This window comes from Chanodichthys erythropterus, chromosome 16 (assembly GCF_024489055.1).
Source record: "Chanodichthys erythropterus isolate Z2021 chromosome 16, ASM2448905v1, whole genome shotgun sequence".
Classification (NCBI taxonomy): domain Eukaryota; kingdom Metazoa; phylum Chordata; class Actinopteri; order Cypriniformes; family Xenocyprididae; genus Chanodichthys; species Chanodichthys erythropterus.
In genome coordinates, this window is record NC_090236.1 from 23477312 (window position 1) to 23501773 (window position 24462).

Here is a 24462-nt window from a genome sequence, read left to right on the forward strand (position 1 = left end):
AGTAGCATTAAATGCTGCATTTGTTGTGTTTCTATAGTAAACACCTCACAGATGTCATAAGCGAATAACAGTTTGTGGGTTAATCGTTTACTCACCGGTAGAATCCCCATCATCATCATCATCATCATTACCATCATCTTCACGCACGATTCAGCCATGTAACTCCCCAGATTAAATCCAACACACTTCGCGTCATAAGCGATAATGTCTTTGACATCTGCAGGATATCTCCAGGAGCAGCTAGGCCATTTTCCAGACCTCCTCAGAAGTGTAGGAAGAAGTAGTTTGCGCGAGAGCTCCCGTATATCCCTCCCCCAAACGTTTAATGGAGAGAAGGTTACTACGAACTGCAGCAAGGGTTGGACATTTTGGCTCAAGCTACGCCGAAGTGGCGTGAGACTCCCACGCTAGCGATTTAGTTGAGCCAAGATGGCGTCTGTTTCGTAACCTTGTGTGGTAAGCGTTTCACAGCGGGTGACACCACCGTGCCTCTGGATCCAGAGGAAACATTACCGCGGGGCGGCACCCGAGTCCACGTGACGTCATTACAATGCAACACTATCATATTTAGGGATCAAATTCTTCTTTTGTAATACTGTATGCATAATGGCATAAATGTTTAATACTTGCATTTGTACGAAAGTCTATCTAGGATTAGATTCACATTGGCATTTAGGCAATAAGGAATAAACATCTTGTTACAGAGCTTGTGAAACTGACTTTAAATTCAGTTTCATACATTTTTACATTTTTTGAAATTTTTTTTACATTTTTTGAATTTTTTGAATCAATGCTGCAAACATGTCTTTATAGTTAAAATTCCTGAATTTTTGGCATTCCTGAACTTTTCATCGTCTTTTGTAATTGTAGTTCATTTTATTTAATTGTGTTTTTGTATTGTATTAAACTTTTAGAGATGTTTGAATTAGTTATTTGCAGTTATTTTACTACTGCAGTGCCACCATTTGTTTATTCAAAAGCATTCCAGTTTATTAATATTCAAACATGTGGGCTCAAGCATTTAGTGCTCAAAGGGATGTTTATATGAACAGAGATATGGGCCTTTTAAAGAGTCTCTTAACCATGGGCCTGTAGCACAAAGTGGCCTGAAAGGCAGGGATTATTATGAGCAACGGTATTTACTTTATACAAAAGTGAATCTAAGAAATAAATACAAATATTAAACGTGACAGCAATGTCAACAGAAAACAATGTATATTTGTGGTGAAGAAATACATCTCTACCCTAAGAAAATCGTACTGTGATGTGGAAGGCTTGGCTCATGGATATTATAATAGGATATTATAATTAGATTAAGTGATTGGACGCTCCAGGATGGTTACCAAGCAACATCAACATGAAACTATTAATATTCATGAGCTATTAACATTTGTTTCATTTCCCCTAGAGTTTCACTCTCGACAAGTGCGACACCTAGTGTTCATTGTGATAAGCTGCATACTGCATAAGATTTTTCAGTCAAATGTATAAGCATATATATATGCGCAGTATTCAATCCTTTCATACAATTTTTTTTATAATTTTACATTCTTAACTCATTAAAATCGTTTTAATGCCGTTTCGTTATGGAGTATGTGTGCAATATAGTCACTTGGTGGCGCTATAACCTTCTACATCGGACTGCCATGGTAGGCTTGCCCTGATGATGATGTGTGATGATAACTGATGAGGTGTCCAGAAATTTTAAAGATGAAAGAAATACATTGTCCTCATCATAGAAGTCCAGAATCTGAAAAGTCAGTAAACAATCTTCTGTAAGTTCAATGCCCTAAACTAAACTGCATAGAGGTGGGTTGTATTACTAATAGCCTCCCAGACATAAATGTCAGGAGTCAACTGATTCACAAGAGCTTCAATATTAAAATAAGAACTTGGTCTCTTAGTCTCAAAATGAAAACAGCAATTAAAATGATATTAATCTACATAATTATTCAGTTCCCAGTTTCCCTTTAAAAATGAACGCAAGCAAACAAAGTTTGCCTTCATATAAGCAGGCTTTCAAGAGCCATGTTCAACACTCTGATTAAGTGTTGGAGGTAAATGCCTATATACTTGATGAAAAAGCCTTAGAGATGTAGCTCCAGCTGCTAGTGGGACTGAAGAAGAGGATGAGCAGAAGGAAAAGCAGCATGAATACAACACTGACAGATGCAGAGATGGCATTTATCAAATACATCATGTTCAGCACATATTTATAAGGTTACATTACCTTATTATGTTACTACATTTGAAAGTATATATATAGTTTATTATTATATAGTTCAGTTATTATTAATTATATATATATATATATATATAATTGTATTGGAATACACAAATATACCCTGACTACTTTTTGATTACTGTTTAGATTACTTGGTTAATGTGTTTATCTGAAAAAGAAAAAAAAAATGATGCAAAAAAGGCTGACTATCTGTATCTACAGGTCCTATTATACAATGGGAAAAGCATGCATCATAATCAGTTAATAATATTTCATTCGTTTTTTTTTTTCTTTTTCTTTATTACTATTATTCATTTTTTCTATGACAACCTAGGAAAAAAAGATGTCTACAAAATTTGGCATGTTTCATTGCGTTATTACAAATTGACTCCAAGCACAACTACACAATATGCTTACAAAATCTTTTTAAAAATTGTAATAATCTGTGAATTAAGGGCGAAGCTATCAATTTTCCAGACATCACTTTTGGCCACTTCTGTAGATCATGAAATGCATTAAACATTACAGGGTTTCCCAAACCTGAGTTTGTGAAAGTGCTGCAGAAGGTTCATGAGTTGATGAAAAGCTAATAATTAATGAAATCATAAAAATGAATAAATAATTCAAAAATAAAAACAGTCCAAATAAAACACTTGAACAGTAAAAATCGAGATACATTATTTGTTTACCTACTTGTCAATATGACCATTAACTGGCATCAGAGAACCGTGAACATGCAAATGCATTATTAAAATTATTGAAATATCAGCTTAAAATATCAGGGGGGAATTCAAGTAAAAAAATTTAGGTCAAAGGACTAAAAAGTACCTGCACTGCATGAACAAACATTAATAAACATTATTAATGGCCAAAGTCTCCCAGGATTGAAATATGATGTCCAGACTTCCAGAATCAATAATTAGTGAAGGTCACATGGTTATGATGAAGACAGTATTCACAGCTTCACATCGGCAGTGTTTAGTAATTATTCATCTCATACATGGTGTAAGGAAAGGCACATTTATTTATATAGCACATTTCGGTAATTCAAAGTGCTTTACATAGAAAAGGAAATCAAATAATCATAAAATAATTACAACATATACATAAGAAATAAAAAAATATTATGCAAGAGTCAGAGAGCTTCGGTTCTTGAGACACATGCAACTCCCAGCTTCAGTAGCCCCTCACTGCAGAACACTCGAGATCCAGGGGGCGGAGACAGGTAGGTTAAGGGTAACCAGATCCAGGGGGTGGAGATGGGTAAGTTTAGGGATATGTAAAGTGGGAGGAGTTGGATCTAGATCCAACCCTGCCCCCTGGATCTTGTGTTCTGCAGTGAGGACCATCTCATTTGAGTTCTCATAGAAAGACCTACAGTACCTACAATCATTGTCATCAGATGCATCTGAACCTGACCAAGGCTGCTAAGTGCATATTCAGCAAAATTAGATCCCAATGCTATAACAAACAAAGGTAAAAATTCAAACAATGCTGAGATTTGTTTTTCCTCTTTAGATGTGTGCTGCTACTGTCCAGATGGAGAGATTTTTCTCAAAACAATACAGTAAAAACAGTAATATTTTGAAATGGTTACAATTTAACTAATTTCTTTTTTAATATAGTTTTTAAAAATATGATTTATTTCTGTGATGCAAAGCTTCATTTTTAGCATCATTACTCCAATCTTCAGTGTCACATGATCCTTCAGAAAGTAGAGTTGTCAAAAGTACTGACTTTTTTAAAAATGAAAGTATTGAAATTTTAAAAATGTAATGCTTTGAGCGCTGTTGTGTGGATTCGTAAACACCTCTGATTGGCCATTGTGTTCACGCGCTCATCAGACATGTCTGTGATTAGCTTCAATGATTGGCGTGTGAACAAAATGGCCTATCAGGGGTGTTTACGAATCCACTCACCAGCGCTCAAAGCCTAACATTTTTAAAAATTTCAGTACTGACTTGGTACCAAAGTCGGTACTTTTGACAACTCTATCAGAAAGCATTATAATATGCTGATTTGCTGCTCAAGAAACATTTCTTATTATCATCAGTGTTGAAAACAGATGTGCTCCTCAATTTTATTTATAAACTGTGATACATTTTTCAGGATTCTTTGAATAGTTCAAGTTCAAAACAACAGCTTTTATTTGTAATAGAAATCTTTTGTAATGTCATAATATAATGTCTTTACTGTCAATTTTGACTTGCTGGATGAAAAGTAATAGCTTCTTTAAAAAATCTTACTGACCCAAAACTTTAGAATGGCAGTGTATATGTCTTCCACAATTAAATCCACTTTAGTTAAAACTGCCTGGATAGAGCATACATTAAAAACGTAGCTGATGTTCGAGGTCAGTGTTTAGATGAAACACTATAATCCACACAACAAATTAAATGAAATTATATTTAAATATTTAGATATGTACATTTAACAGCTACAAAAGACATTACAAAAGAAGACATCATATATTAAAAAGAGAATATATTTAGTGATTTAAATATTACGTATTTTCACATTGTGCACTGTTTATTTATACTGTTTTGTTTTAATGCATCAGTGTTTCAATTTAATAAAAATATTGTATAAATGATATTTTTTCCTTTTTTTAATAAAATATTGTAAATACTATTTGTATACAAAATATATGATATGCAAAAATATCCCATAATTATAACTTGGAGTGTAAAGGTAAAGTCATACATTCTGCCCTTTTTATTGTCTTCAGGTTGTCTTCCATGTGCTATCACACCATGTAGAGTTAATTCAACTTTAATGCAACCTATAAAATAAATAAATATAATCTGTGTTATAAAAACATTTAGGACTCACCAGTTTTCAGTTCAGAACAGTTTGTATGTTTTAAAAATTCTAGTGGGTGCATGTCAACAGGTGAGTCAGTTCAGCTATGATCCAGTAGATGGCAGAGTCTTGTCGTTTACGTATCATGTACTTTCTCTTCTGTGGTCTCCGGCAAAGTGCATGGCCCTCCCTTGTCTTGAAGGTGGACCATCGTTAAAATGGATTGGGCCTATCTGGTCCCATTACGCAAGGTTGAAGAAAGGCCGAAATTAGAAGTCAGTTTTTCAGTCTAGCATCCTTTTGCCATCTCAGCAATGAGCCACTCCAACTTGCCTGTGAGAAGTCTCCCAAAGTTCTTCAACACCAAACCCAAATCCTTAGAGGGCTGGCCCAGACATCTCTCTGCCTGGGGCACTACTTGCTCCCCCTGCTGGATGAGACAAAGATAAAGAAAATGGTGTTCAAGCTAAAAATAGTCATAGTATGTTGAAGAGGGAAGAGCAGAAAGGACTTTGGAAGATGGCGGGTCATCAGTGAGAGCAATGAAAACACCAGCTTTGATTTTCGCAAGTAGGATAGTTATATTTTGCAAATACATCAGATAATAGCAAAACTACAGTCCAGCAAACATCTACCCCCCTCCCCCCCACAGTATGTTCTTTAATCTAGAAGTGATGGTATGTATATTTTATCAGTAGGGCATGGCTGTAATGCACTTCAGAGAGCACCATGTTCCCATCCTTCTCACGGGTCAAGTATGTGTCGCTATCTCCCCTTCTTTCCTGGGGAAGGAAGGCAGACTTCACCCGGTGTCAAAGTGACCAAGATGACGTGACGGATCAACAAAGATTCCGGGAAGGCAGGATATTTTCCTTGAGAACTACTTGCTTTCACAGCCACATTCAAATATTCACATCTTTTTTCCATTCAATCACTTTTACTTTTTTTAAGTAATATTAAAGTACAACTAACAGGTCGTAGTTTTTGTCTTTATTTTATTCTATAATATTTATCTTTATTTCACTTTCATTTCATTTTATAATTTATTAAATTAATGAACTAATTAGAAATCAATCATTTTAATATACTATAAATATACAGCACTAATGTATGTATATGTGTGTGTATATATATATATATATATATATATATATATATATATATATATGTGTGTGTGTGTGTGTGTGTGTGTGTGTGTGTATTAGTGCTGCCAGTTGATTAAAAAAAATCACATATTTTTTGTAATTAACTGTGAAAACATTGGAGATTTTATTATTTTTAAATTGTAATAATTTCACATTTACTCTCTTAAGTAGAAACAACTTAAAGACAGTATATTTTAAATAATCTTCTTATGAATGAAGGCCAGCATCACTGACACTAATACTGGTACTGATGTCTCTATTAAATTGATTTTTTTAAAACATTAATTATATACATTCAACATTACAGTATAAGTAAAAGCTATCAATTTCAACATTTATTAGGCTTTAGAAAATAAAAATGTACTGTGGCCTTCCTCCCTATCTGGCAGGTAGGAAATATAGCCTTCAGTAATTACATAAAGTTATCAAACACTTTACAGTCTTCACTGCATAAATTATAAATTTAATATAGATTAATTCTTATTAAAACTAAAATTTTCTCTGTTACCTTTGTTCTTTGATTAACATTAATGACAGACATCACAGCAACTGGTTTATTAGGCTGCTGTCACTTTAAGAGCTGCCACTGCCGAACATGACGCGGATCTGACGCGCATCTCATTTTCTCACTTAAGTTCATTTAAGATGTTATTTAAGACCGAAAAATTGACATTTTGGCATAATTCTGTGTTGAAATTCAAGTGTGAAAGAAAACTCCACACTGGCGGACAACTTTATGTGCGCAGGAGGTGTGTGTGTGTCACACAGACATAACATTCACAGACAGCGCGTTCTTGTTTGTATTGAGGCACATGAATGGTTTAAAAGCATTTGCGTGAATAAGAGCGTGATCATATAATGTATCGCTAGCAAATTATGATGGAAAAACAGATACTGCATTAATTGAATCAATTTAAATCATGGGCTTTTCCTCCGAGGAGGCAAGGGAGGCAGTGCCTCCTCAGGAAAAACAGGATGACAAAATAATCCATATTACATATAAAACAACACAAATATTACAAATTATGACATTAAAAAGAGCGCAAGTCAACAGCGACACCCGCAGATAAAGTTACAGCAGCCATGCCTCCCTTTGCTCTCATATAAAACCATAGAAAACCATTAGACCCCCAGCGTGCGGTGGGTTTTGTGGGGGGTAATTGAGAATTAATGGGGGAAAGTCACGTGAGAGGAGGCAATGTCTCCATCGCACTATGATTGGATGTAATTGGTTATGATTGGATATGATTGGTTTGTGCCGTAAATCCCGCCTCTTGTTTACGTGCGCGTTCCGCGCGTCAGTTTGAATGAACAAATAATGGCATCAATGGGAAGACTAATTGAAAAGTAAGTAAACAGATCACCCAGTTAGATATCATTGTTTATTCTACAAGTTGATTCCTATGTGAGTGAATTCCTCAAGAGGCTCGCACTCTGTCTGCATGCCATTTGTCTCTGCGGCAATATATATATATATATATATATATATATATATATATATATATATATATATATATATATATATATATTGCTTGCATGCTTGCATATTTACTAAATATTATAAAATGATGGGTACAGTATACAATATTTTTATATTTATTTATTTTTATTAGGTCAGATGTTGTAGTAAATCCTGTGCCTTCATTGTTTATTCTGCAAGTTGATTCCTATGTGAGTGAATTCATCAAGAGGCTCGCAATCTGTCTGCATGCCATTTGTCTCTGCGCCAATATATATAACAACAAAAGTTCAGCATGCAAGCAATATATATATATATATATATATATATATATATATATATATATATATATATATATATATATATATATATATATATCTTGCTTGCATGCTGAACTTTTGTAATATTTACTAAATATTATAAAATGATGGGTACAGTATACAATATTTTTATATTTATTTATTTTTATTAGGTCTGATGTTGTAGTAAATCCTGTGCCTTCATTGTTTATTCTGCAAGTTGATTCCTATGTGAGTGAATTCCTCAAGAGGCTCGCAATCTGTCTGCATGCCATTTGTCTCTGCGCCAATATCTATCTGCGCTTCAGCACAAGGTTGATTTGGTCATCCTCACCTCAATGTGGAGTAGTCTGACTACATGCAGGTAGTTGTTGATACTGCGTTCCAAGCGCTCTAGCAGATTGAGTCTACAGCCAGGTTGGCTGAGTGTCCTGGCAGACCGCACATCCTGCGCTAGAGTCCCCAAAGACAGCAGGATCTCAGCCCTCCACTCATGCACCTGGAACACAAATATGCAGGTGTCTCAAAGAGTGTGTGCCCGAGAGCAGCATGAGTGGGTTGATGCTGTAATGGAGGGAGTGTGTGGGAGTGGGCTGCATTGAACAACTCACTGATTTTCTCTCCCAGGTTGGTTTGTGAATGCCGACGCATTGTAATTGAATAGAAGAGGGTAGAGCATCTACAGCATCGCAGACTTTCTGTAAAAGGGGTGAAAAGCACATCCTATCAAATGTCTCACCGGTGGATAGACAAGTAGATGCTGAAGAGTCAGACTGGCAAACTGTCAAACAAACACAGAGTCAAGTCAATAAGATAACGGATGACGCCAAGACAGAGGATGACAGCAGTGAAGCAAGCGAGACAGTTAACATGCAAATAGGTAAACTGACAGATATCTGTCAAGTGAAGTGTAGCATGCAAACATCCTATTAATGAAGAAGTATTCAAATGACTTTATATAACCTAATTAAATTGAATGTTATTTGATTTTAGCACACAACATAGGCTCATTTTGGAATGGAAAGTCAGCAAAGTCCATTGTTTGGACAAGAAATTTGAATGGCTCCACTGTCCTTGTAATGTTATCCTTATGGTGTAAGAGCCACAGAATATTATTATGGTGTAAGGTGTAGATCTGGAGTAGATGCCACAGTCTTACCATTTCCTCTTGTAAGTCCTTCACTTTGTTCATCATTCTTCTGGCCTCGCTGTTGCACACAAAGTCAATTGGTCTAGTTTGAACGCTAGACAGTTCAGAGGCAACCATGCTGAAGACTACTACCAGAACTCCTATAAGACAACCAATCTAATGAGAAAATGTTTGTCTGTATTATGTAACTCTGGGAACTAAAATAATGAATTACATTAGTAGATCACAAATTTGCAATATTCAATATCACTTTACATGAATAAACATTATTAAATTATAAGTTTCTTAAATCAGAAGGTACAACATGAAACAACTCTCTGGATTACTCAATTCTGATTGGTCACAGCACTAAACTGTCAAATATTTTTCTTTAGAGTGCAACAGTGCACAACAACTTTTTCACTTTAGAACCCAACTGTTGCACTCTCATGTTATTTTTAATGTAAAAGCGGTGGCGGACATTTTTAATTTGAATGTGCAAGGCTTCCAGTATCATCCGCTTTCAGTTATTATTAGTTGTACAAACTAGCAGCGTTGAGTGAACCTATGAAATGGAACAGCTCATTATGCTTCTTGACAAACTTATACCATCCCGCCAATTTGATTGGCCAGTAGCGTTTAGCACCACTCTGAGAATACACGTATGCTTCATATCAGCGTGCTAGGTGCTATTTCAACAGATTTCATTCCTTCAGGATGTGAATGACACCGGAAATCTGACACATTAAAATGACAAATTGCTCTTGCCTGAAAAATAAGGCGGATAGCGAATAATGAATCCGTATTGCAAAAAAGGTGGATAACACCAAAGTCCCTTTCAGCCAAGTCACACCCCTCAAGCAGCTATTTCAGTCATGCAAGTGCAGCTCCTATCTTTAATGGGGAAACATCAAATTCTTCAAAGCTGTTTACGATTAAATTTCATATTTGACATCACCAGTGAAATGTGACAACAGCGGTCTCATAAATTATGTTTCTAAATGCTCAAATCATGACACAAAACAAAACTGCATTTTTCAGGCTTAACCAGCCAACGTGCATATGCTGTCCTATGTGTCTCAGAACACTGAAGCTGCAGTGACGCAATGACTTTACCAATTGGCAATTGGCTTTTTAACTTAGAAGGAAGGAATTATCCCACCATATCCCACCATATTGTGCGTTGCACTTTCTCCCATTCATAGTAGGCCTAATATAAGTACACCGTCTTTGTATATCTAAAGCTATGATCTAGTCTTTGATAATACTAATGTGTAACCGTTGCCCATGGCAACATTCTGGCTTTCACCAAAATCCCTTTAAAGGCCCACTGAAGTGTCTTGGAACGGGCAGCATTATTCAATGTGTTGACGTAATTTCAACTGGAACAGGAAGACAGGGCGATATATCGAACAGCCCCGCCCCTTTTTTTTTCAAATAGCCAATAGTGTTTCGTTTATATCACAGCTTGACCAGAGCTGTTAAACTCAGTAAAACATCTGTGTCCTTTTAGTATCTAACCGTTTATCCTCCTAATCTCCTCTATATCACTTATACAGCATTCTGTGCAGAATTTAAATGGGTCAGATACCTTTCGCTGATATGATCCGCTCTGTGCTCTCATGTCTCTGGGCCATAGCACCGTGCTTGCTTCATTCGCGTCAATGGAAAGCATATTTACACTGTCTGAATCGTTCCCTATTCTCTATATAGTGCACTATGTGCCATTCACCATGCAGAAACTAGTAAATGTGTGAATAAATGACCGATTTCAGTGTCTGTTGATAGTGTAGGAGGGGGCGGGACTTCTAGAGAGCATTTGATTGGACAGAAGATTTGATGAGAAGCTGAAGTGCGATGTGATGTCATATAAATCCGTGATCCATTTTAGCGGAAGTGAGAGACTGTACGTTTTGAATGCCTATATCTCTTAAATGCTAATTTTGCCACTGATTTGGAACACACCAGCTTATTCATAACATTAAGGCTAACATATTCATACTAAAAGCTAAAAAACTTACATTTTGATTTCAGGGGACTTTAAGACTGTTATTCTATAGTCTTTGCTTTCATATCATCACGGTGAGGTCGGTCTCCTCTTCTCATTGCAAAATAGAACAGTCATCTTGTGACTCAAAACAGTTGACAAGTGTAATGAAAAAACTCAGTATTTATTGTCGAAAACATCGGAACAGGTGCAAAAGTCGTGTTACACTCTAGCTAAATATGCTAGCTAACAATAAATCAACATAGTAGACGTGTTTATCTTGTTGCAACATTTTCTGCGTTATTTTTAGCGCAGCTTTTAATATAATCTAAATTACATAAATCAAATATTTCATGTCCATGCATTAATTTGCCAAGTAGCTGTGCAAGATAATTCAATCAGCTGGTCATTTATGTAAAATAGGCCTATTTGTCCGCACATTGTCCTTTACATTTTTTGTAGCCTACTGTAGGCTACCTACTACTAATCTGTTACATAATGACTTTACAAAAAAACTCAAATTTAACAGCTTTTTCAAAATAACTGCGCAAAGGTAAAGTCATACAGAGTGAGAGAGAGAGTTTCAGAAGCGTTGAGTCTGCATTGATAAGTTCGTTACAATGAAGACACCATTCATGCATAGCCTACTTACTACTTAAATCCATGCCCTGTAAAAACATAAGATCTTCAGTCGCGTTGCTTTCCATTGGAGAGCGTCTTTTCTGAAGAAATAACGCAAAAACACCAACCGAGACGTGCGCTTCTCCACTACATTCACTATCATGTGCATCGCCCCCTCACTTTCTGACTTTTTCTAAATATTCCTTTCCCGGCTGGGACGTTTTTTATCTCGTCTCTGAACATGCCCTGACGTCCCTTCAGTGAGTCACATTACAATGAAGCCAAGATAAAAGTGAGGTTGTAGTGGATACTGATACAATTCTAAATAGATAAACAAGTAACAAGAGTTTTGGAGAGAACAAGTTAGGCTGAACAAACACAAAGTGCCCACATAGTTTAGTTCAGGTTAATATTTTATTACTTGATCAACCCCATTGCTTTCAGGATTGCCACATTCAGTAGGACATATTTTTGTATGTATTCCTCCACTATTCATACATATCCACACATATTTTACTCTATATTTTTATTTATACTTCATTTATTGTTCTATTAAATATTTATTGAATGTATAGCCCAAAGATTCCACTGTAGTCTATAGGCCTAAACCCACAAAACTGAACTGTGCATTTTTGCAAGTAAAATCAAAGAACGTCACAACCTGTGTTTATATTGAATCTACCATATTGATATCTACCATACTGATATCCGCTATTAAATTATTTAAATAAAAAATAATATAATCAAGTGTATTTTATGTAGCCTTAATCAATAAAATAGTGTGACAAGATAGATGGTAACAAAATATATTGTCAGTGACAGTCTACCTATTTAGATGGTAACAGCCTATAATGATACAAACATATAGGGAGCTCTGTATATTTAATTGCTCAGGGCTAAAAGAAAGCAGGTGTGTGTATGAATCAGCAGAGCTGAATGAGTGTGCTCAGACGGCCTACTTTCATGACCAGCCTGCTGGTGTCTCTGTCCCTTTGTGAGTTATCATAAATATTTGTTTTATTCAGCTCCAAGCCTACATATCTCTTTGCCAGATTACACACACACACCACTTAAGACAAGCTTCAACTGTAATTTCAATTCACATTTTTCAGTCTAAGCACATCAACTGTCACGTGTTTGCCTATAGTATAATGCTTGCACAGATGTGTGTGCAGAAGCCTATATCTTCCTAGCAACACACCTGTTGTCTTTGAATTTGGCAAATTGTTGTAAACATAAGAAGATCATAGTGCATTCACTGTTTATTTGCTGCAAATCAGAACACTGATCTAGAATGGTGATATGTTTAAATATGGCAGAGTGTTTGCTCTGAACATTAGAGCACACTGAAATTAGAGGATCTCACCACCCTCTCTCTTTCTCACTGCCGAAACAATCTTGCGCTCAGTCACCCTGCAGCAGCCCACAAGTCACAGCTGTGAAAAATCAGGATAGGGCAAAAAGCCTTGTCTGCGAGCCTTGGAGTCGCTGTGATCACGACAAGCTTTGAATGGCATTGATAATGATTACAACACCACACATGGGCCTATATGTGGAAAAGATAGATACATAGATGCATACATAGATACATACATACGATAGTGAATGAACAAGCATTTACTTGTCTTTAAAACCTAACATTCTGTCAAAATACCATCAGCACAAAGCACTGGTGAAGAAGACAAATGCGCAATTCCATGCATTAATGACTAAACCAGTGACAGAATCTGCATAGATAGCACATACATAGATACATACACTTAGCATGTGTCTCAATCAGCTTCCTAGTTCAGTAGTCAGGGCACTGATCAGGGTATCAGCCACATTCACTTTCATTATATACTGATTCACGACCTGAGCTAGGAAGCTGATTGAGACACAGGGTTAGTGAATGAACAAGCATTTACTTGTCTTTAAAACCTAAGATTCTGTCAGAATACCATCAGCATAACACAAATGCGCAATTCCATGGCATTGGTGATGGGTAACGGGGACAGAAGAGGAGTCAACCCGCTATACCAGTGACAGAACCCGCATACACACATAAATACATAGAAGATACATAGGATAGTGAATGAACAAGCATTTACTTGTCTTTAAAACTTAACATTCTGCCAAAATGCCATCAGCACAACGCACTGGTGAAGACAAATGCGCAATTCCATGGCCTTAATGACGGGTAATAGGGACAGAAGTGGAGTCAACGCGCTAACTAAACCAGTGACTGAACCCGCACAATCATAGATACAGACACATCCTACACTTAGTGAATGAAAAAGCATTTACTTGTCTTTAAAACTACACAGTCTGTCAAAATACCATCAGCAACGCACTGGTGAAGACAAATGCGCAATTCCTTGGCATTAATGACGGGCATTTAGCCGGGACAGAAGTGGAGTCAATCCGCTATACCAGTGACAGAACCCGCATAGATACATAGAGACATACACTTAGTGAATTGAACAAGCATTTACTGTCTTTAAAACTTAACATTCTGTCAAAATACCATCAGCACAACGCGCTGGTGAAGAAAAATGCGCAATTCCATGGCATTAATGACAGGTAATAGGAACAGAAGTGGAGTCAACCCGCTACAACGAGTGACGGAACCCGCATTGCATCACAGAATCAATTCCTGGCCAGTGCACGCGCCCCAGGCTCTGCCGGCTTAATTACTCCTTTACCTTTCAGCGCGTGCAGTGCACACTAATCTGAACCGTTTAGGTGATGCATTAACACCGTCAAGAAGCCTATGTGTTAAGGAAAGCGCTAGGCTTTTTTCCTTTTTCTTTTTTTTTCTTTTTTTGAAGTTTAGCTTCCAGTCAGAGGCGAAGACGAGCGCGAGGCATCAGCAACAGGGCACTGCCAATTCACTGGCGAGGACAATTATACAGAAAGTATCTCGATGGTCTAGACGAACAATTGAGACCTAACAGCACTGACGTCATTACTCGATTTTGATTGCGTTGCTCTAATTGTGTGGGGATTTCTTACATTTTGCGTCATTAAATGGAGCGGCGAAGGTGACGTTTGGACTGTTGCGTTCGAGAGGAGCTCTTTCCAAGACTAAAGCCGGCGCGGAAAAATGTAAGTAGCCGCCAAAGACGAAATAGCAACCTGTTAAGGGTTCCAATATTGCTGCCGATAAACTGCGCTGTTACAGCGCGTCAGAAGTCACACAACTGCCATCAGAACAACCCGTTCGCCCTTTTATAGCTTTTGCTTGTCATTCTTATTCCGAAGGGCATTTAATCGACTTGGTTATCTTGTGGGGCTCAAGGGCACAGTGTTATTCGTGCAGGGAGTTGAACATACGCCTGATTTTCTTGTCTAGATCCTCTAACGAGGACAAATAGGCACAATTTTGTCAGACCGGCTTAATAAGATGATGTCCTATCTCTTTCAAGAAACCCTGTGGGCTCAGTCGTTTATGTATCTAGATCCAATGTCCCTTCAAGGTCCTTTCTTATGTTGGAGGAATCTGAAGAGGAAAGAACAAAAATGTAATTGATATTGCATCCACATAATTCAAAACACAAATCGATATCTCCACCTCTGCATCCATCTTAAGGGATAAATTCACTTCACAGTTCAGAAGTGGGCAAAATCACATAACTTGGAGACAAACTTTATCTTCATATGCTAACTTGTTTGATTTGGTATCATTAGGAGTTGATATCAAGTCAAATGTTGCAAGCTATACTCTGTAAATTTATGGTAAACAAAAAATGGCAGCTCAGTTTACTATAGTAAAAGAACTTTACCAAATACACTGATGATATTACAAGCCGTACAGGATGGCATTTTGGTGACCATATGTTTCAGTTCCTAAATGTGTATGTCATTAAATGATGTAATGTTATTATACCAGCCTATTTGAGCTATTAAAATCGATTTGTTACAGTAAACTGTGCTGATAGATACAGATGGCACACTGGAAGGCCACATGATGACTTAAAGTTCGGCAACATTGGCCTCTAGCAGCAGTGACTAATAATAACTTAAAGACAGAGAACAGTGTTGCTCACACAAACATAACACCATCAGGGAACCATGACACTAATGTAATACAGTAAACTTTATAACTGAAAAAAAAAAATAAATAAATAAATAAGGATTAAAAAATAAGATTTTTTTTGTTATAAAATCTAAACAAATTTGATTGATCAGGGAATTCAGGGAAAGTAACCATTACTTTAAAACACAATGATAGTAATATTTTGCTCTAAAGATTATGATAATATATATATATATTTTACAATATTTTTATAATATTACATGTTTTTTTATTTAACATTTTATTTTATATGCAAATAAAATCAAGTTAATTAGTTAAATGTACAGTCAATTTATAGCATTTCTCCATTCTTTTTTCTGTTCAAATGAAAAAACAAACAAAAATAGGCTACAGCAGGGTTGCCAGGTTTTCACAACAAAACCCTCCCAATTGCTACTCAAAACTAGCACAATCTCGTTTCAGGAGTGTCCCATGGAAAAAATTGCGTTCCGGGGGATAAAATCCGCGTTTCTGGTGAGGTTCCCCTGGTAAAATTCGCATTCCAGGGGCTAAATATCATGTTATTTGGGGTCGCTTCAACCCACGGACAAGAAAAACAACCCGTGGCAACAGTGTAAAAGTAGCCCAATTCCACAGCAAAACCACAGACTTGGCAACTCTGAAATACAGTTTTAAAGTTTTGTTTATTTTCATGCTTAATGTATTCACACTCATAGAACTGCGAATGAGCTAAAACCACTTAGTTGCAGGCCAGTATTGAGCCACATGCTATTGACTTCAATGCACACTGGGTCTTATTCCGTGTCTGGGATGGTAATGTACTAGCATGTAATCTAATATCGACCCTTGTTTCACACCCCTACCAACTCTCATTTTCTCAACCAGACCCATATTTAAATAGTCGATGAGCAAGATGTTCTTTTGAAGTCTTCTGGGCTTCCACAATTCATTAAAAGAACATACAGAAAGTTTTGTGGAAGATGCATCGAATTGGGTCAGTGTGTTAACGCTGAGGGCATTGGAACACCCAATTCAAAGAAATATGCAAGCAATGGATGATGCTCACCTGTCCAAACATTTTCGTATGACTATGATGTGCGTTGCCAAGAAAGAAAGAAATAAGGTCTTGTGTTTATTTACTTCTTATTAAACTTAAAAAGACCTTATGGTCATCTAAAAAATTTAATTTCTTTCTTCTGTGGAACACACACATAAAAAGATATTTTGAAGAACATTGTGGTTCAAACCACATTGGACCACACTGACTTTCATTCATTGAATGAAAAACTTTTTCTTTCTTTTTTTCAAATGATCTTTTGTGTTTCACAGAAGAAAGAATGTTGTACAGGATTAAAACTATGATAAGGGATGAGTAATTGATGACAGAATTTGTAATTTTGGGTGAACTGTAATAAGAAATAGCTTATGTCTGTGAAGAAATGTTAATGTGACACAAGTAATAGAGGTAGATTACCAGATTTGACAGTGTACTTTGCGATCATTTTTTTTTTTAGAACTGCTGCACAAACAAAGACATGTTTCAGTTTTGAGTAATGTCTGGATGAGCATGCATGGATGGGAGAGAGAGAGAGAGCTTGAACACATACACAAAAACACTGCAGTGTTGCAAGAAAACTGTCAGAATTCACAGTGATACATTCATATTTCATCCCAGCCTGTGCCCCTGCTGTTCCCTGAGCTGGCAGTGGACCTGTTACTGAGCCCAAAAGCAGCCTACCAGTTTCTATCTCTGTAGGGAAATCTGTTTAACAACCTATTGGTTTCTTTCTCTCTCTCCAAGGAATTTTGTCTTTCATCCTGTGAAGCCTTTGAGCTGTTGGTGCTTGTAGGCTGCGCTTGAAATGCAGCCTATCTATATTTAGTATTTACTGTAAGCACAAGTAATATTAATGAGGTGTAATGAACTGCCCACCGGCTCTCCACAGGTTTTAAAGTGAGGATGTTCTGTGTCATTACAGATCGATTGATTTCTTAAGTGTATCCCAGTTTCAACTGAAAACATTTAGTACTTTTGAAATAAATTCGAGTATGAACTTTGAATGAACTCAATACATAGGCTACCTATTCTTGCCTTGGTACAGAATTGCACTGTATTCGTTTAAAACTTAGTCATAAAGTCATAAAAAGCTTAGTACGCGTTAAGTGCTTGAGTTCACGGTAGTGCAAAATAGGGATTAGTCACAGAGGTAGAAAAATACATCTATTGATTTTTGACAATCGAGTCAACAGGTATGGAGTGTAGTAACCCCTGTCTTCCCACACAAAGCGGGTTTTCAGCGTGTTAAGGCATATATTGCAGTGCGCGCGCGGGCAGAGGAAGAGTTCATTCGACAGCTGAATGTGCTGCTTGGCTGATTTCTGCGGAGAAAGACCTGTTACTCAGTTTGTGCTGCTTGTTGAATTGCGTCCCAGTGATGCGGAGGTGATCTTGTGGTGTTTGGGAATACCGTATCGCATTTAAATACTTAACTCCCGCTATATTCAACGTAATGGCGCGAGACCGAGCCCAGCAACGCGTGCTTCAGTACCAGCAAACTCTGGTGAGTATTGCTGGTCAACGTGATTCGAAACGAGATGTTTTATCCGCAGAGGTGCGTACAAGTATGATTGAGTGTAAAAGTGTGGATTTTTTTATGAATGAAATTACCCTGTGAATTGCCTAAGTAGAGGATAATTCAAGTTGAACGGCGAGAATGTAATAGCCTAATTGTTGTAGGCCAGGAGTGTAGCCTAAAAGACGGTTTATATTTAATTTATGTGTGTTGCTCGACATTTGTAACAATAGCATACGCCGTTTCCAGCTAATTAAGTCAACTGTATATTGATAGGTGGTGGTTCTGGCGAGTCCACAATAACATTTGAAGCATAACTAATGGCATCATTTGCATTGAGTTCAATCATATTTCAAGTTTAAGGGCATCATCAAAGTCCCCCCTTCATTCCGCTTCATCCCCTCAGTACCCCTCCTACTCCTGCACTTGTGGACTAAATGTAGATCCACTCTGAATATTAATTGACTCATGCACCAGTTTCCCCCCATTTCTGTCACATTGTGATTGACAGCTGTACCCTGGAGCACTTGACAGGGATATCTCTATATTCAGGCAGATGTGAAGAGGAGGAGAACTGGAGAAGGACACGTTCAAACGGTCGGTATGGGGTACAGTCTTCTCATTCTGCGCCAAAATCCCCTGCTTCACCCCACCCACTAACATCCATCTATCTGAGCAAGTTTTTGCACTGTTATGACAAATGTGTTTGCATAATGAAGGTAGGTGTGAAGTGGCCGCACTCCGATCCATGTGTTGCATTCGTATCTTGTCTTTTTGAGTTCAGGCTATTTCTGAGCAGCCTTTCTCCCTATAGGGCCAGACGATGTGTTCCACAGGGTCCATGTGTGTGATGAATGAAACTGGGACATTTTTTTCTGGCCCTGCTTTCCTTATCGGTGAGAGGATCAATACAGCGCTATACAAAATGGTGGCTGGAGACTCATGGTTTCATTGCCTCTCTCAACACCTTTCCCTTTGACCAGGGGTTGGGCCTCGTTCTGATTGATGTCTTTATCATTTACTGTCCTCACGATGTGCTTTGCTGCACTGCCAGACCCGAGTCTGGAAGCATTTGGCCAAAGGAGGATTAGTCTGTGGTGTGTGCTTTTCCATGCCATGTTTGTTTTTCTTTCAGTATATGCACAAGCTCACTCTGTATTTTATTGTCTCTTTATTGTATTTCTCCAGGGATATTGCAATGCTTATGCTTGCGTGACTCACATTTTCCAAGTCTAAATGCTCAAATATGGCTTTCAGTACTGTCAGTTTTAAGAAATCTGGCCTTGCTCAGTGATTCATGTTTGCACTGAAACTCGTGATTGCACTGACGATATTATCTTTTCAAAGGGCCTTTTAAATGGTCTTGCAGGTAAGGGCATCACAAGTGCAGTGAGTCTGCTCTTTAGTGGCCTTTTGTATCTTGCAGCACTCGATTGCACATACCCACACTATTTGCAATTTATTTCCCCTCAGCGCGAAGAATCTATTTCTTTCGAAACCTTCTCATCTGCACTGGCGGTACCTTTGGAAGATTTTGCTGTATTGTTTAGAAGAAGGGAAAGAACTATGAAGCTCACTTTTTTGCTTCCTCAAGACAGCCAGATGTGCTTCCACAAAGCTCTTAGCAAAAATAGCACGCCTGGGGACACTTTCCTCCTAGCTTTAGCACACATCACTCCTCTGTGTCACTGTGCCCCAACTGCATGGACCGGTGGAGAGTCTCTGCTATCACCCTGTCTGATCATTGGCAGCATTCAATCCATCAAAAAATCCGTCCAGCATCTCTAGCTGAAAAGCTGCAGCCCTAGCAGGGGTTTACATATGAGAACTGGATAAGAGCTGAGTAGAGATTACAGACAGGTGTCAGTCTGGAGGCAAGCAGTGGCGGAAACCAGGTGCATGTTATTTCCATTGAAAATCATAGTAGTGACTGTTTACTTGTCTGAGAGGATGGAAAATTGATGATAATGCTGAAAGATGGGTTGAGTAAAATGGGGATTGTGTTCGCTGATGAAACTGTTTACACTAGTGCGTTTTTGTTTTAAAACAGCGTTTTAAAATGAAAGCGATCCTCATCTACACTGTTTTCACAGCATTTCAGAAACTATCTCCTTCTGCAATACACGACCGAAAACGCATGTCACATGACTATTCATGCACACTGGGCATGTCGTACAAGTGTAAACAGTTGCCTCTTGTGCATGTAGGCAGCTGCAGTATTAAAAAAATGCTAAATTAAAGTGCACAATGGCTGCTTAAAAAACTACAACAAAGCCAGCAAAGATTGCAGTTCAGTCTCCATGTTATTGTATACACTGTCATCAAGGATACGAGCAGAGTGAACGTGGGCAGCAACGCCACTGATTTTCAAAAGTCTCCGTTTTGGTCCGTTTATACTGAAATGCAACCTACCTTTTTTTTTTTTTTTTTTCCTTTTTCTTTTTTGCTCACCCGACCATGAGGTTTGTCTAGACAGTGTCCAAAAGATTAGTTAAAATTGCTGCTCTGCAATGAAGTTAATCCATTATAGAGGCTTGTTGGTATTCAGCTGCTTTGATATGTTTGCTGTTTCTTTATTTTTACTGCCTTATGGAATGTAATGTCTTCTTAGGAAGGATTTTTTTTTTTAAAGGTTTAGTTCACCCAAAAATGAAAATAATGCAATTTATTACTCACCCTCATGTCGTTCTATACCCGTAACACCTTCGTTCATCTTCAGAAGACAAATTAAGATATTTTTTGATGAAATCCAGTGGCTTAGTGAGTCTTTTATTGCCAACAATGTCACTGAACCTTTCAAGATCCAAAAATGTACTAAAGATATACTTAAAACAGTTCATGTGAGTACAGTGGTTCTACCTTAATATTATAAAGTGGCAAGAATACTTTTTGTGTGCCAAAAAAACAAAATAACAACTTTTCAACAATATCTAGTGATGGTCGATTTCTAAACACTGCTTCATGAAGCTTCTAAGCTTTACAAATCTTTTGCTTTGAATCAGTGGTTTGGAATGTCAAAGTCACATGATTTCACTAAACAAGGCTTCGTTGCAGTTTGATACGCAATCCGAACCACTGAAACAAAAGATTTGTAAAGTTTCGAAGCAGTGTTTTGAAATCGGCCATCACGAGATATTGTTGAAAAGTTGTTGTTGTTGTTGTTGTTGTTTTTTTTGGCGCACAAAAGTATTCTCGACCCTTTATATTATTAAGGTAGAACCACAAATTTGTCAAATTTGATACCTTTGTCGAATTTCGCGAGGCCCTGTGCAGTCGCCCACCTCGGCCAGCCCTTGCGACGGCTCTGAGTATAACGCAAAAGCCACATGGATTATTTCATTTTAAAGCTTGAAAATTCTGCCTAACATCTCCTTTTTGTGTTCCATGGAATGAGATGGGTTGGTATGATAAGGATAGGTGAATGTGATTTTACCAAGTACAACATGTTCTTAGATCAACATCTTTGTTGATCCTGGAACAAAATTTCAATCAACCAATCAGATATAAGGGACAAGTTTACTGTTTGTCAAGTTTAGGTTTACAACCAGGGTTAGGTGCTTCTACATCAATGTTATTCACCTATCATTCCCCTCTGATTTTAGGGATAAGTTATGGGTAGGATTAGGTTTAGGGGTAGGAATTAGAGGTCGACCGATGCCGATATTTAGAAATCAGGGCATCCGATGGCTGATATATGATGCCGATTTTTTTTTTTTGGCTGATATGTTTGGACTAAAAATAATTTATATGTTAAATATTAAATACACAAAACAGGTAATCAAAAATCTAGACTGTCAAATTAACTTAGTAGTAACCTAATTCATAGTAGGGCTGACCGATATATCGCATGAGATTGTCACGCGCATTTCGTCAGTAAAGCCGGTTCCCTGATTACCGCCAAATCGCCATCACCTGCTTTCAAATGGAGCGGCATTTAATAAACAGAGCCGTAGATCACTGACAAGCCACGCAATATTGCGTTCACTATCGAAGACGATTCATCTGCCCTTATAGTAATAATACATGGCTCAACATTTTAAGCACCTTCTCAAAACTATTCTGAGGTTTCATCTGAATTGCACGTTTCTACTTTCACATGCAAATGACGTTGCACTTATGATAAACATGGTCGCATCAATTCTAGTAGGCTACAACGTAATTACTCTTTCAAAACGGTCTGGTTTCCCCTGCCATTGTTAGTTGAAGCTGTGTGTCAACAAGGCACGGCTGCAGAGTGTAAGTTGCTCCGTCTCACACGCAGCCTCAGAGGGAGAGAAATTCTCCAGTAATGTACAGAAACAGAATTAATAACGTCAGAGTTTATCTATTCAACGCAGGCTTGTATAATAACTTAGCCGCTGTGCTCGTTACCAGGTTTTGGTACCCGCGCCTACCTGTAGCCTAAACTACAGCTGGTTAAAGGCTTGCACATCCCGTCCACGTGCAGGATGATCCGCGTGTATAACAGGGCATGTGTGAGTGACTTGAGAGCTTCAAAACAGCAGTCCACTAAATCTGTTTTTCCGCACTCACGGACAAAGGAGTATACTTTGAAAGGCTCGTGTGCTCAACTGTGCGCGAGATGCAGCGGAACGCGGAAAATGAAGTATAACTGGTCCTTTATGCCAGTGGAATGGCAATTGCGCCTGCCTATTAATCAGCCTAATTTGCAGCACAATCGGTCAACCTCTAGTAGGAATAGGGTTAAGACTACATTTTTAGACAAATATGTTGATCCAGGAACATGTCTTAAAGTCACGGTGACAGATAAGGATACAAGTAAATGATGATTTTAATTTTTGTGTGAACTGTCTCTTAAAACTCCCCTTCAGATTGAGCAGGTGAAGGTGTGTGACCTCTGGTTTTGACCTTTAAGGGTGTGTTTCAAGATTGAGGATATGCAATAGCGGATGCTTTTAGATAGCCTGCCAGTTTCCGCCATCAAGCGGAGGAGGATTTCGGCCACCGATGAGATCAAAGAGTGTAGATGTTGTCAGGATATGGGTCCTACAGTGTGACATCAGCCTCCCCTCACATCACCAGCATGGTGCTCGCAGTCACAGACATGTGATTATGCTTTTAGCACCGCTAGAGGATCTTTACAGTGCACTTACTAAAGCGGGAAGATGGTAATGACCTCACACTTTACCAACAAACATGGCAAGAGAGAGATGTAGGGGTGGGAAGTCTTTAACAGCCAATGGTACTGCCTGCAGTTTGGTCATGCATGGATGTAAATTGATCAGCAGTGTTCATACAATGAATGATATGCTGAAGAGAGATGCTATTCATCACTCACCACAATGATTTGACTACCTCATTTATGATTTTTTAATAATTTTTTTTCCCCACAAATGAAGCAATGAATAATCTTAAGCAGGCAAGGCAACAGCTCTAATGACAGCCATACCTACTTGATTGCAAAATGGATTAAAGAAGGCAGTTTAATCCCACATCAGCTTTTAGTCGCATGATCTCCATCCAAGCATCTGAAACACCATTTGGCCCTGAACCACTATAATTTAATAGAACACCTCAGGTAAAGATATTACACATATCTTTAATATTCTTCATTCTGGCTCAATGTCAAATCAGCCCACTCCAGGTGCGGTGGATTGCAGAAGAGTCGTTGGTGTAATGGGATCAATGCCTTTTTTTCTTGTATGGGATGTTTTGGGGAAACAGGAGTTCTGGTTGCTGACAGAGGTTGTTTTCGTGAATCTTCTGGCTGTGTTATATGCTAATCGAAAACAACCTTTTTCTTACTTTTTCCATTATATATATTAAAGAAGTTCTGACATGGAGGATCTAAAACTTGTTTTGATAAGCTTTTTGCTTATAGAGATGGGACATCAAATGCCCTGACTAGGGGAAGGAATTTGCACAAAAAGGGTTGATAACATCCTATCAAGAATATCTGCAAAATTATATTTCAAAGCCAAGAACCGAGATAGGTTTTAGTTTATGATCTTCAGAGACGTTTCTACCTTGTTATGACTACAGAATAAAACTAGAGCTGTGTATCTTTCAAAACTTTGGGGTCAGTAAGATGATTTGAACATTAGAATGATTTCTGAAGGATCATGTGACACTCGACTCAAGACTGGACATTCAGCTTTGCCATCAAAGAAATAAATTACATTTTAAAATATATTAAAATAGAAAACAGTTAATTTAAATTGTAATAATACTTGACAATATTACT

The 24462-nt window shown here is 37.7% G+C and overlaps 3 protein-coding genes across 7 annotated transcripts in view; 1 reads left to right on the plus strand and 2 right to left on the minus strand.

The window, feature by feature from the left end:
* The window catches only part of zfyve9a (zinc finger, FYVE domain containing 9a), a 29503-nt gene extending 29080 nt beyond the window's left edge, over positions 1-423 (minus strand). Inside the window, exon 1 of one of the 2 annotated variants that reach the window (XM_067364117.1) lies at positions 96-423. The gene's annotated coding sequence lies outside the window, so the exon portion shown is untranslated. The remainder of the gene's footprint in view (positions 1-95) is intronic. The other variant, XM_067364116.1, reaches the window with a different exon arrangement.
* Positions 424-2516: 2093 nt separating this feature from the next.
* Positions 2517-11896, minus strand: thpo (thrombopoietin). Of its 4 annotated transcripts, none has more exons than XM_067362943.1 (6): positions 11698-11895; positions 9089-9219; positions 8541-8627; positions 8264-8428; positions 5360-5456; positions 2517-5259 (listed from the first exon to the last, which is right to left on the minus strand). In XM_067362943.1, exons 1-6 carry the CDS (start codon positions 11750-11752, stop codon positions 5240-5242), a joined length of 555 nt encoding a protein of 184 aa, XP_067219044.1. In that variant the 5' UTR covers positions 11753-11895; the 3' UTR covers positions 2517-5239. The 4 variants fall into 4 exon arrangements, with proteins under 4 accessions (XP_067219044.1, XP_067219045.1, XP_067219043.1 ...); XM_067362944.1 differs by adding an exon at positions 11080-11156 and having other exon boundaries at positions 2517-5456; positions 11698-11828; XM_067362942.1 differs by having other exon boundaries at positions 2517-5453; positions 11698-11896.
* A 2411-nt stretch (positions 11897-14307) lies between these two features.
* Positions 14308-24462, plus strand: part of clcn2a (chloride channel, voltage-sensitive 2a) — a 53420-nt gene continuing 43265 nt past the window's right edge. The window contains exon 1 of the mRNA XM_067362416.1: positions 14308-14753. The gene's annotated coding sequence lies outside the window, so the exon portion shown is untranslated. The remainder of the gene's footprint in view (positions 14754-24462) is intronic.

Coding starts and splice junctions, on each gene's coding strand:
- thpo (XM_067362941.1), bottom strand. CDS start 11,752: ATGGAAAGCAACGCGACTGAAGATCTTATGTTTTTACAGGGCATGGAT. Junction 9,220..11,697: donor ACAGGGCATGGATTTAAGTA/GTAAGTAGGCTA, acceptor GTTGTCTTATAG/GAGTTCTGGTAGTAGTCTTC. Junction 8,628..9,088: donor AGGACTTACAAGAGGAAATG/GTAAGACTGTGG, acceptor CCCCTTTTACAG/AAAGTCTGCGATGCTGTAGA.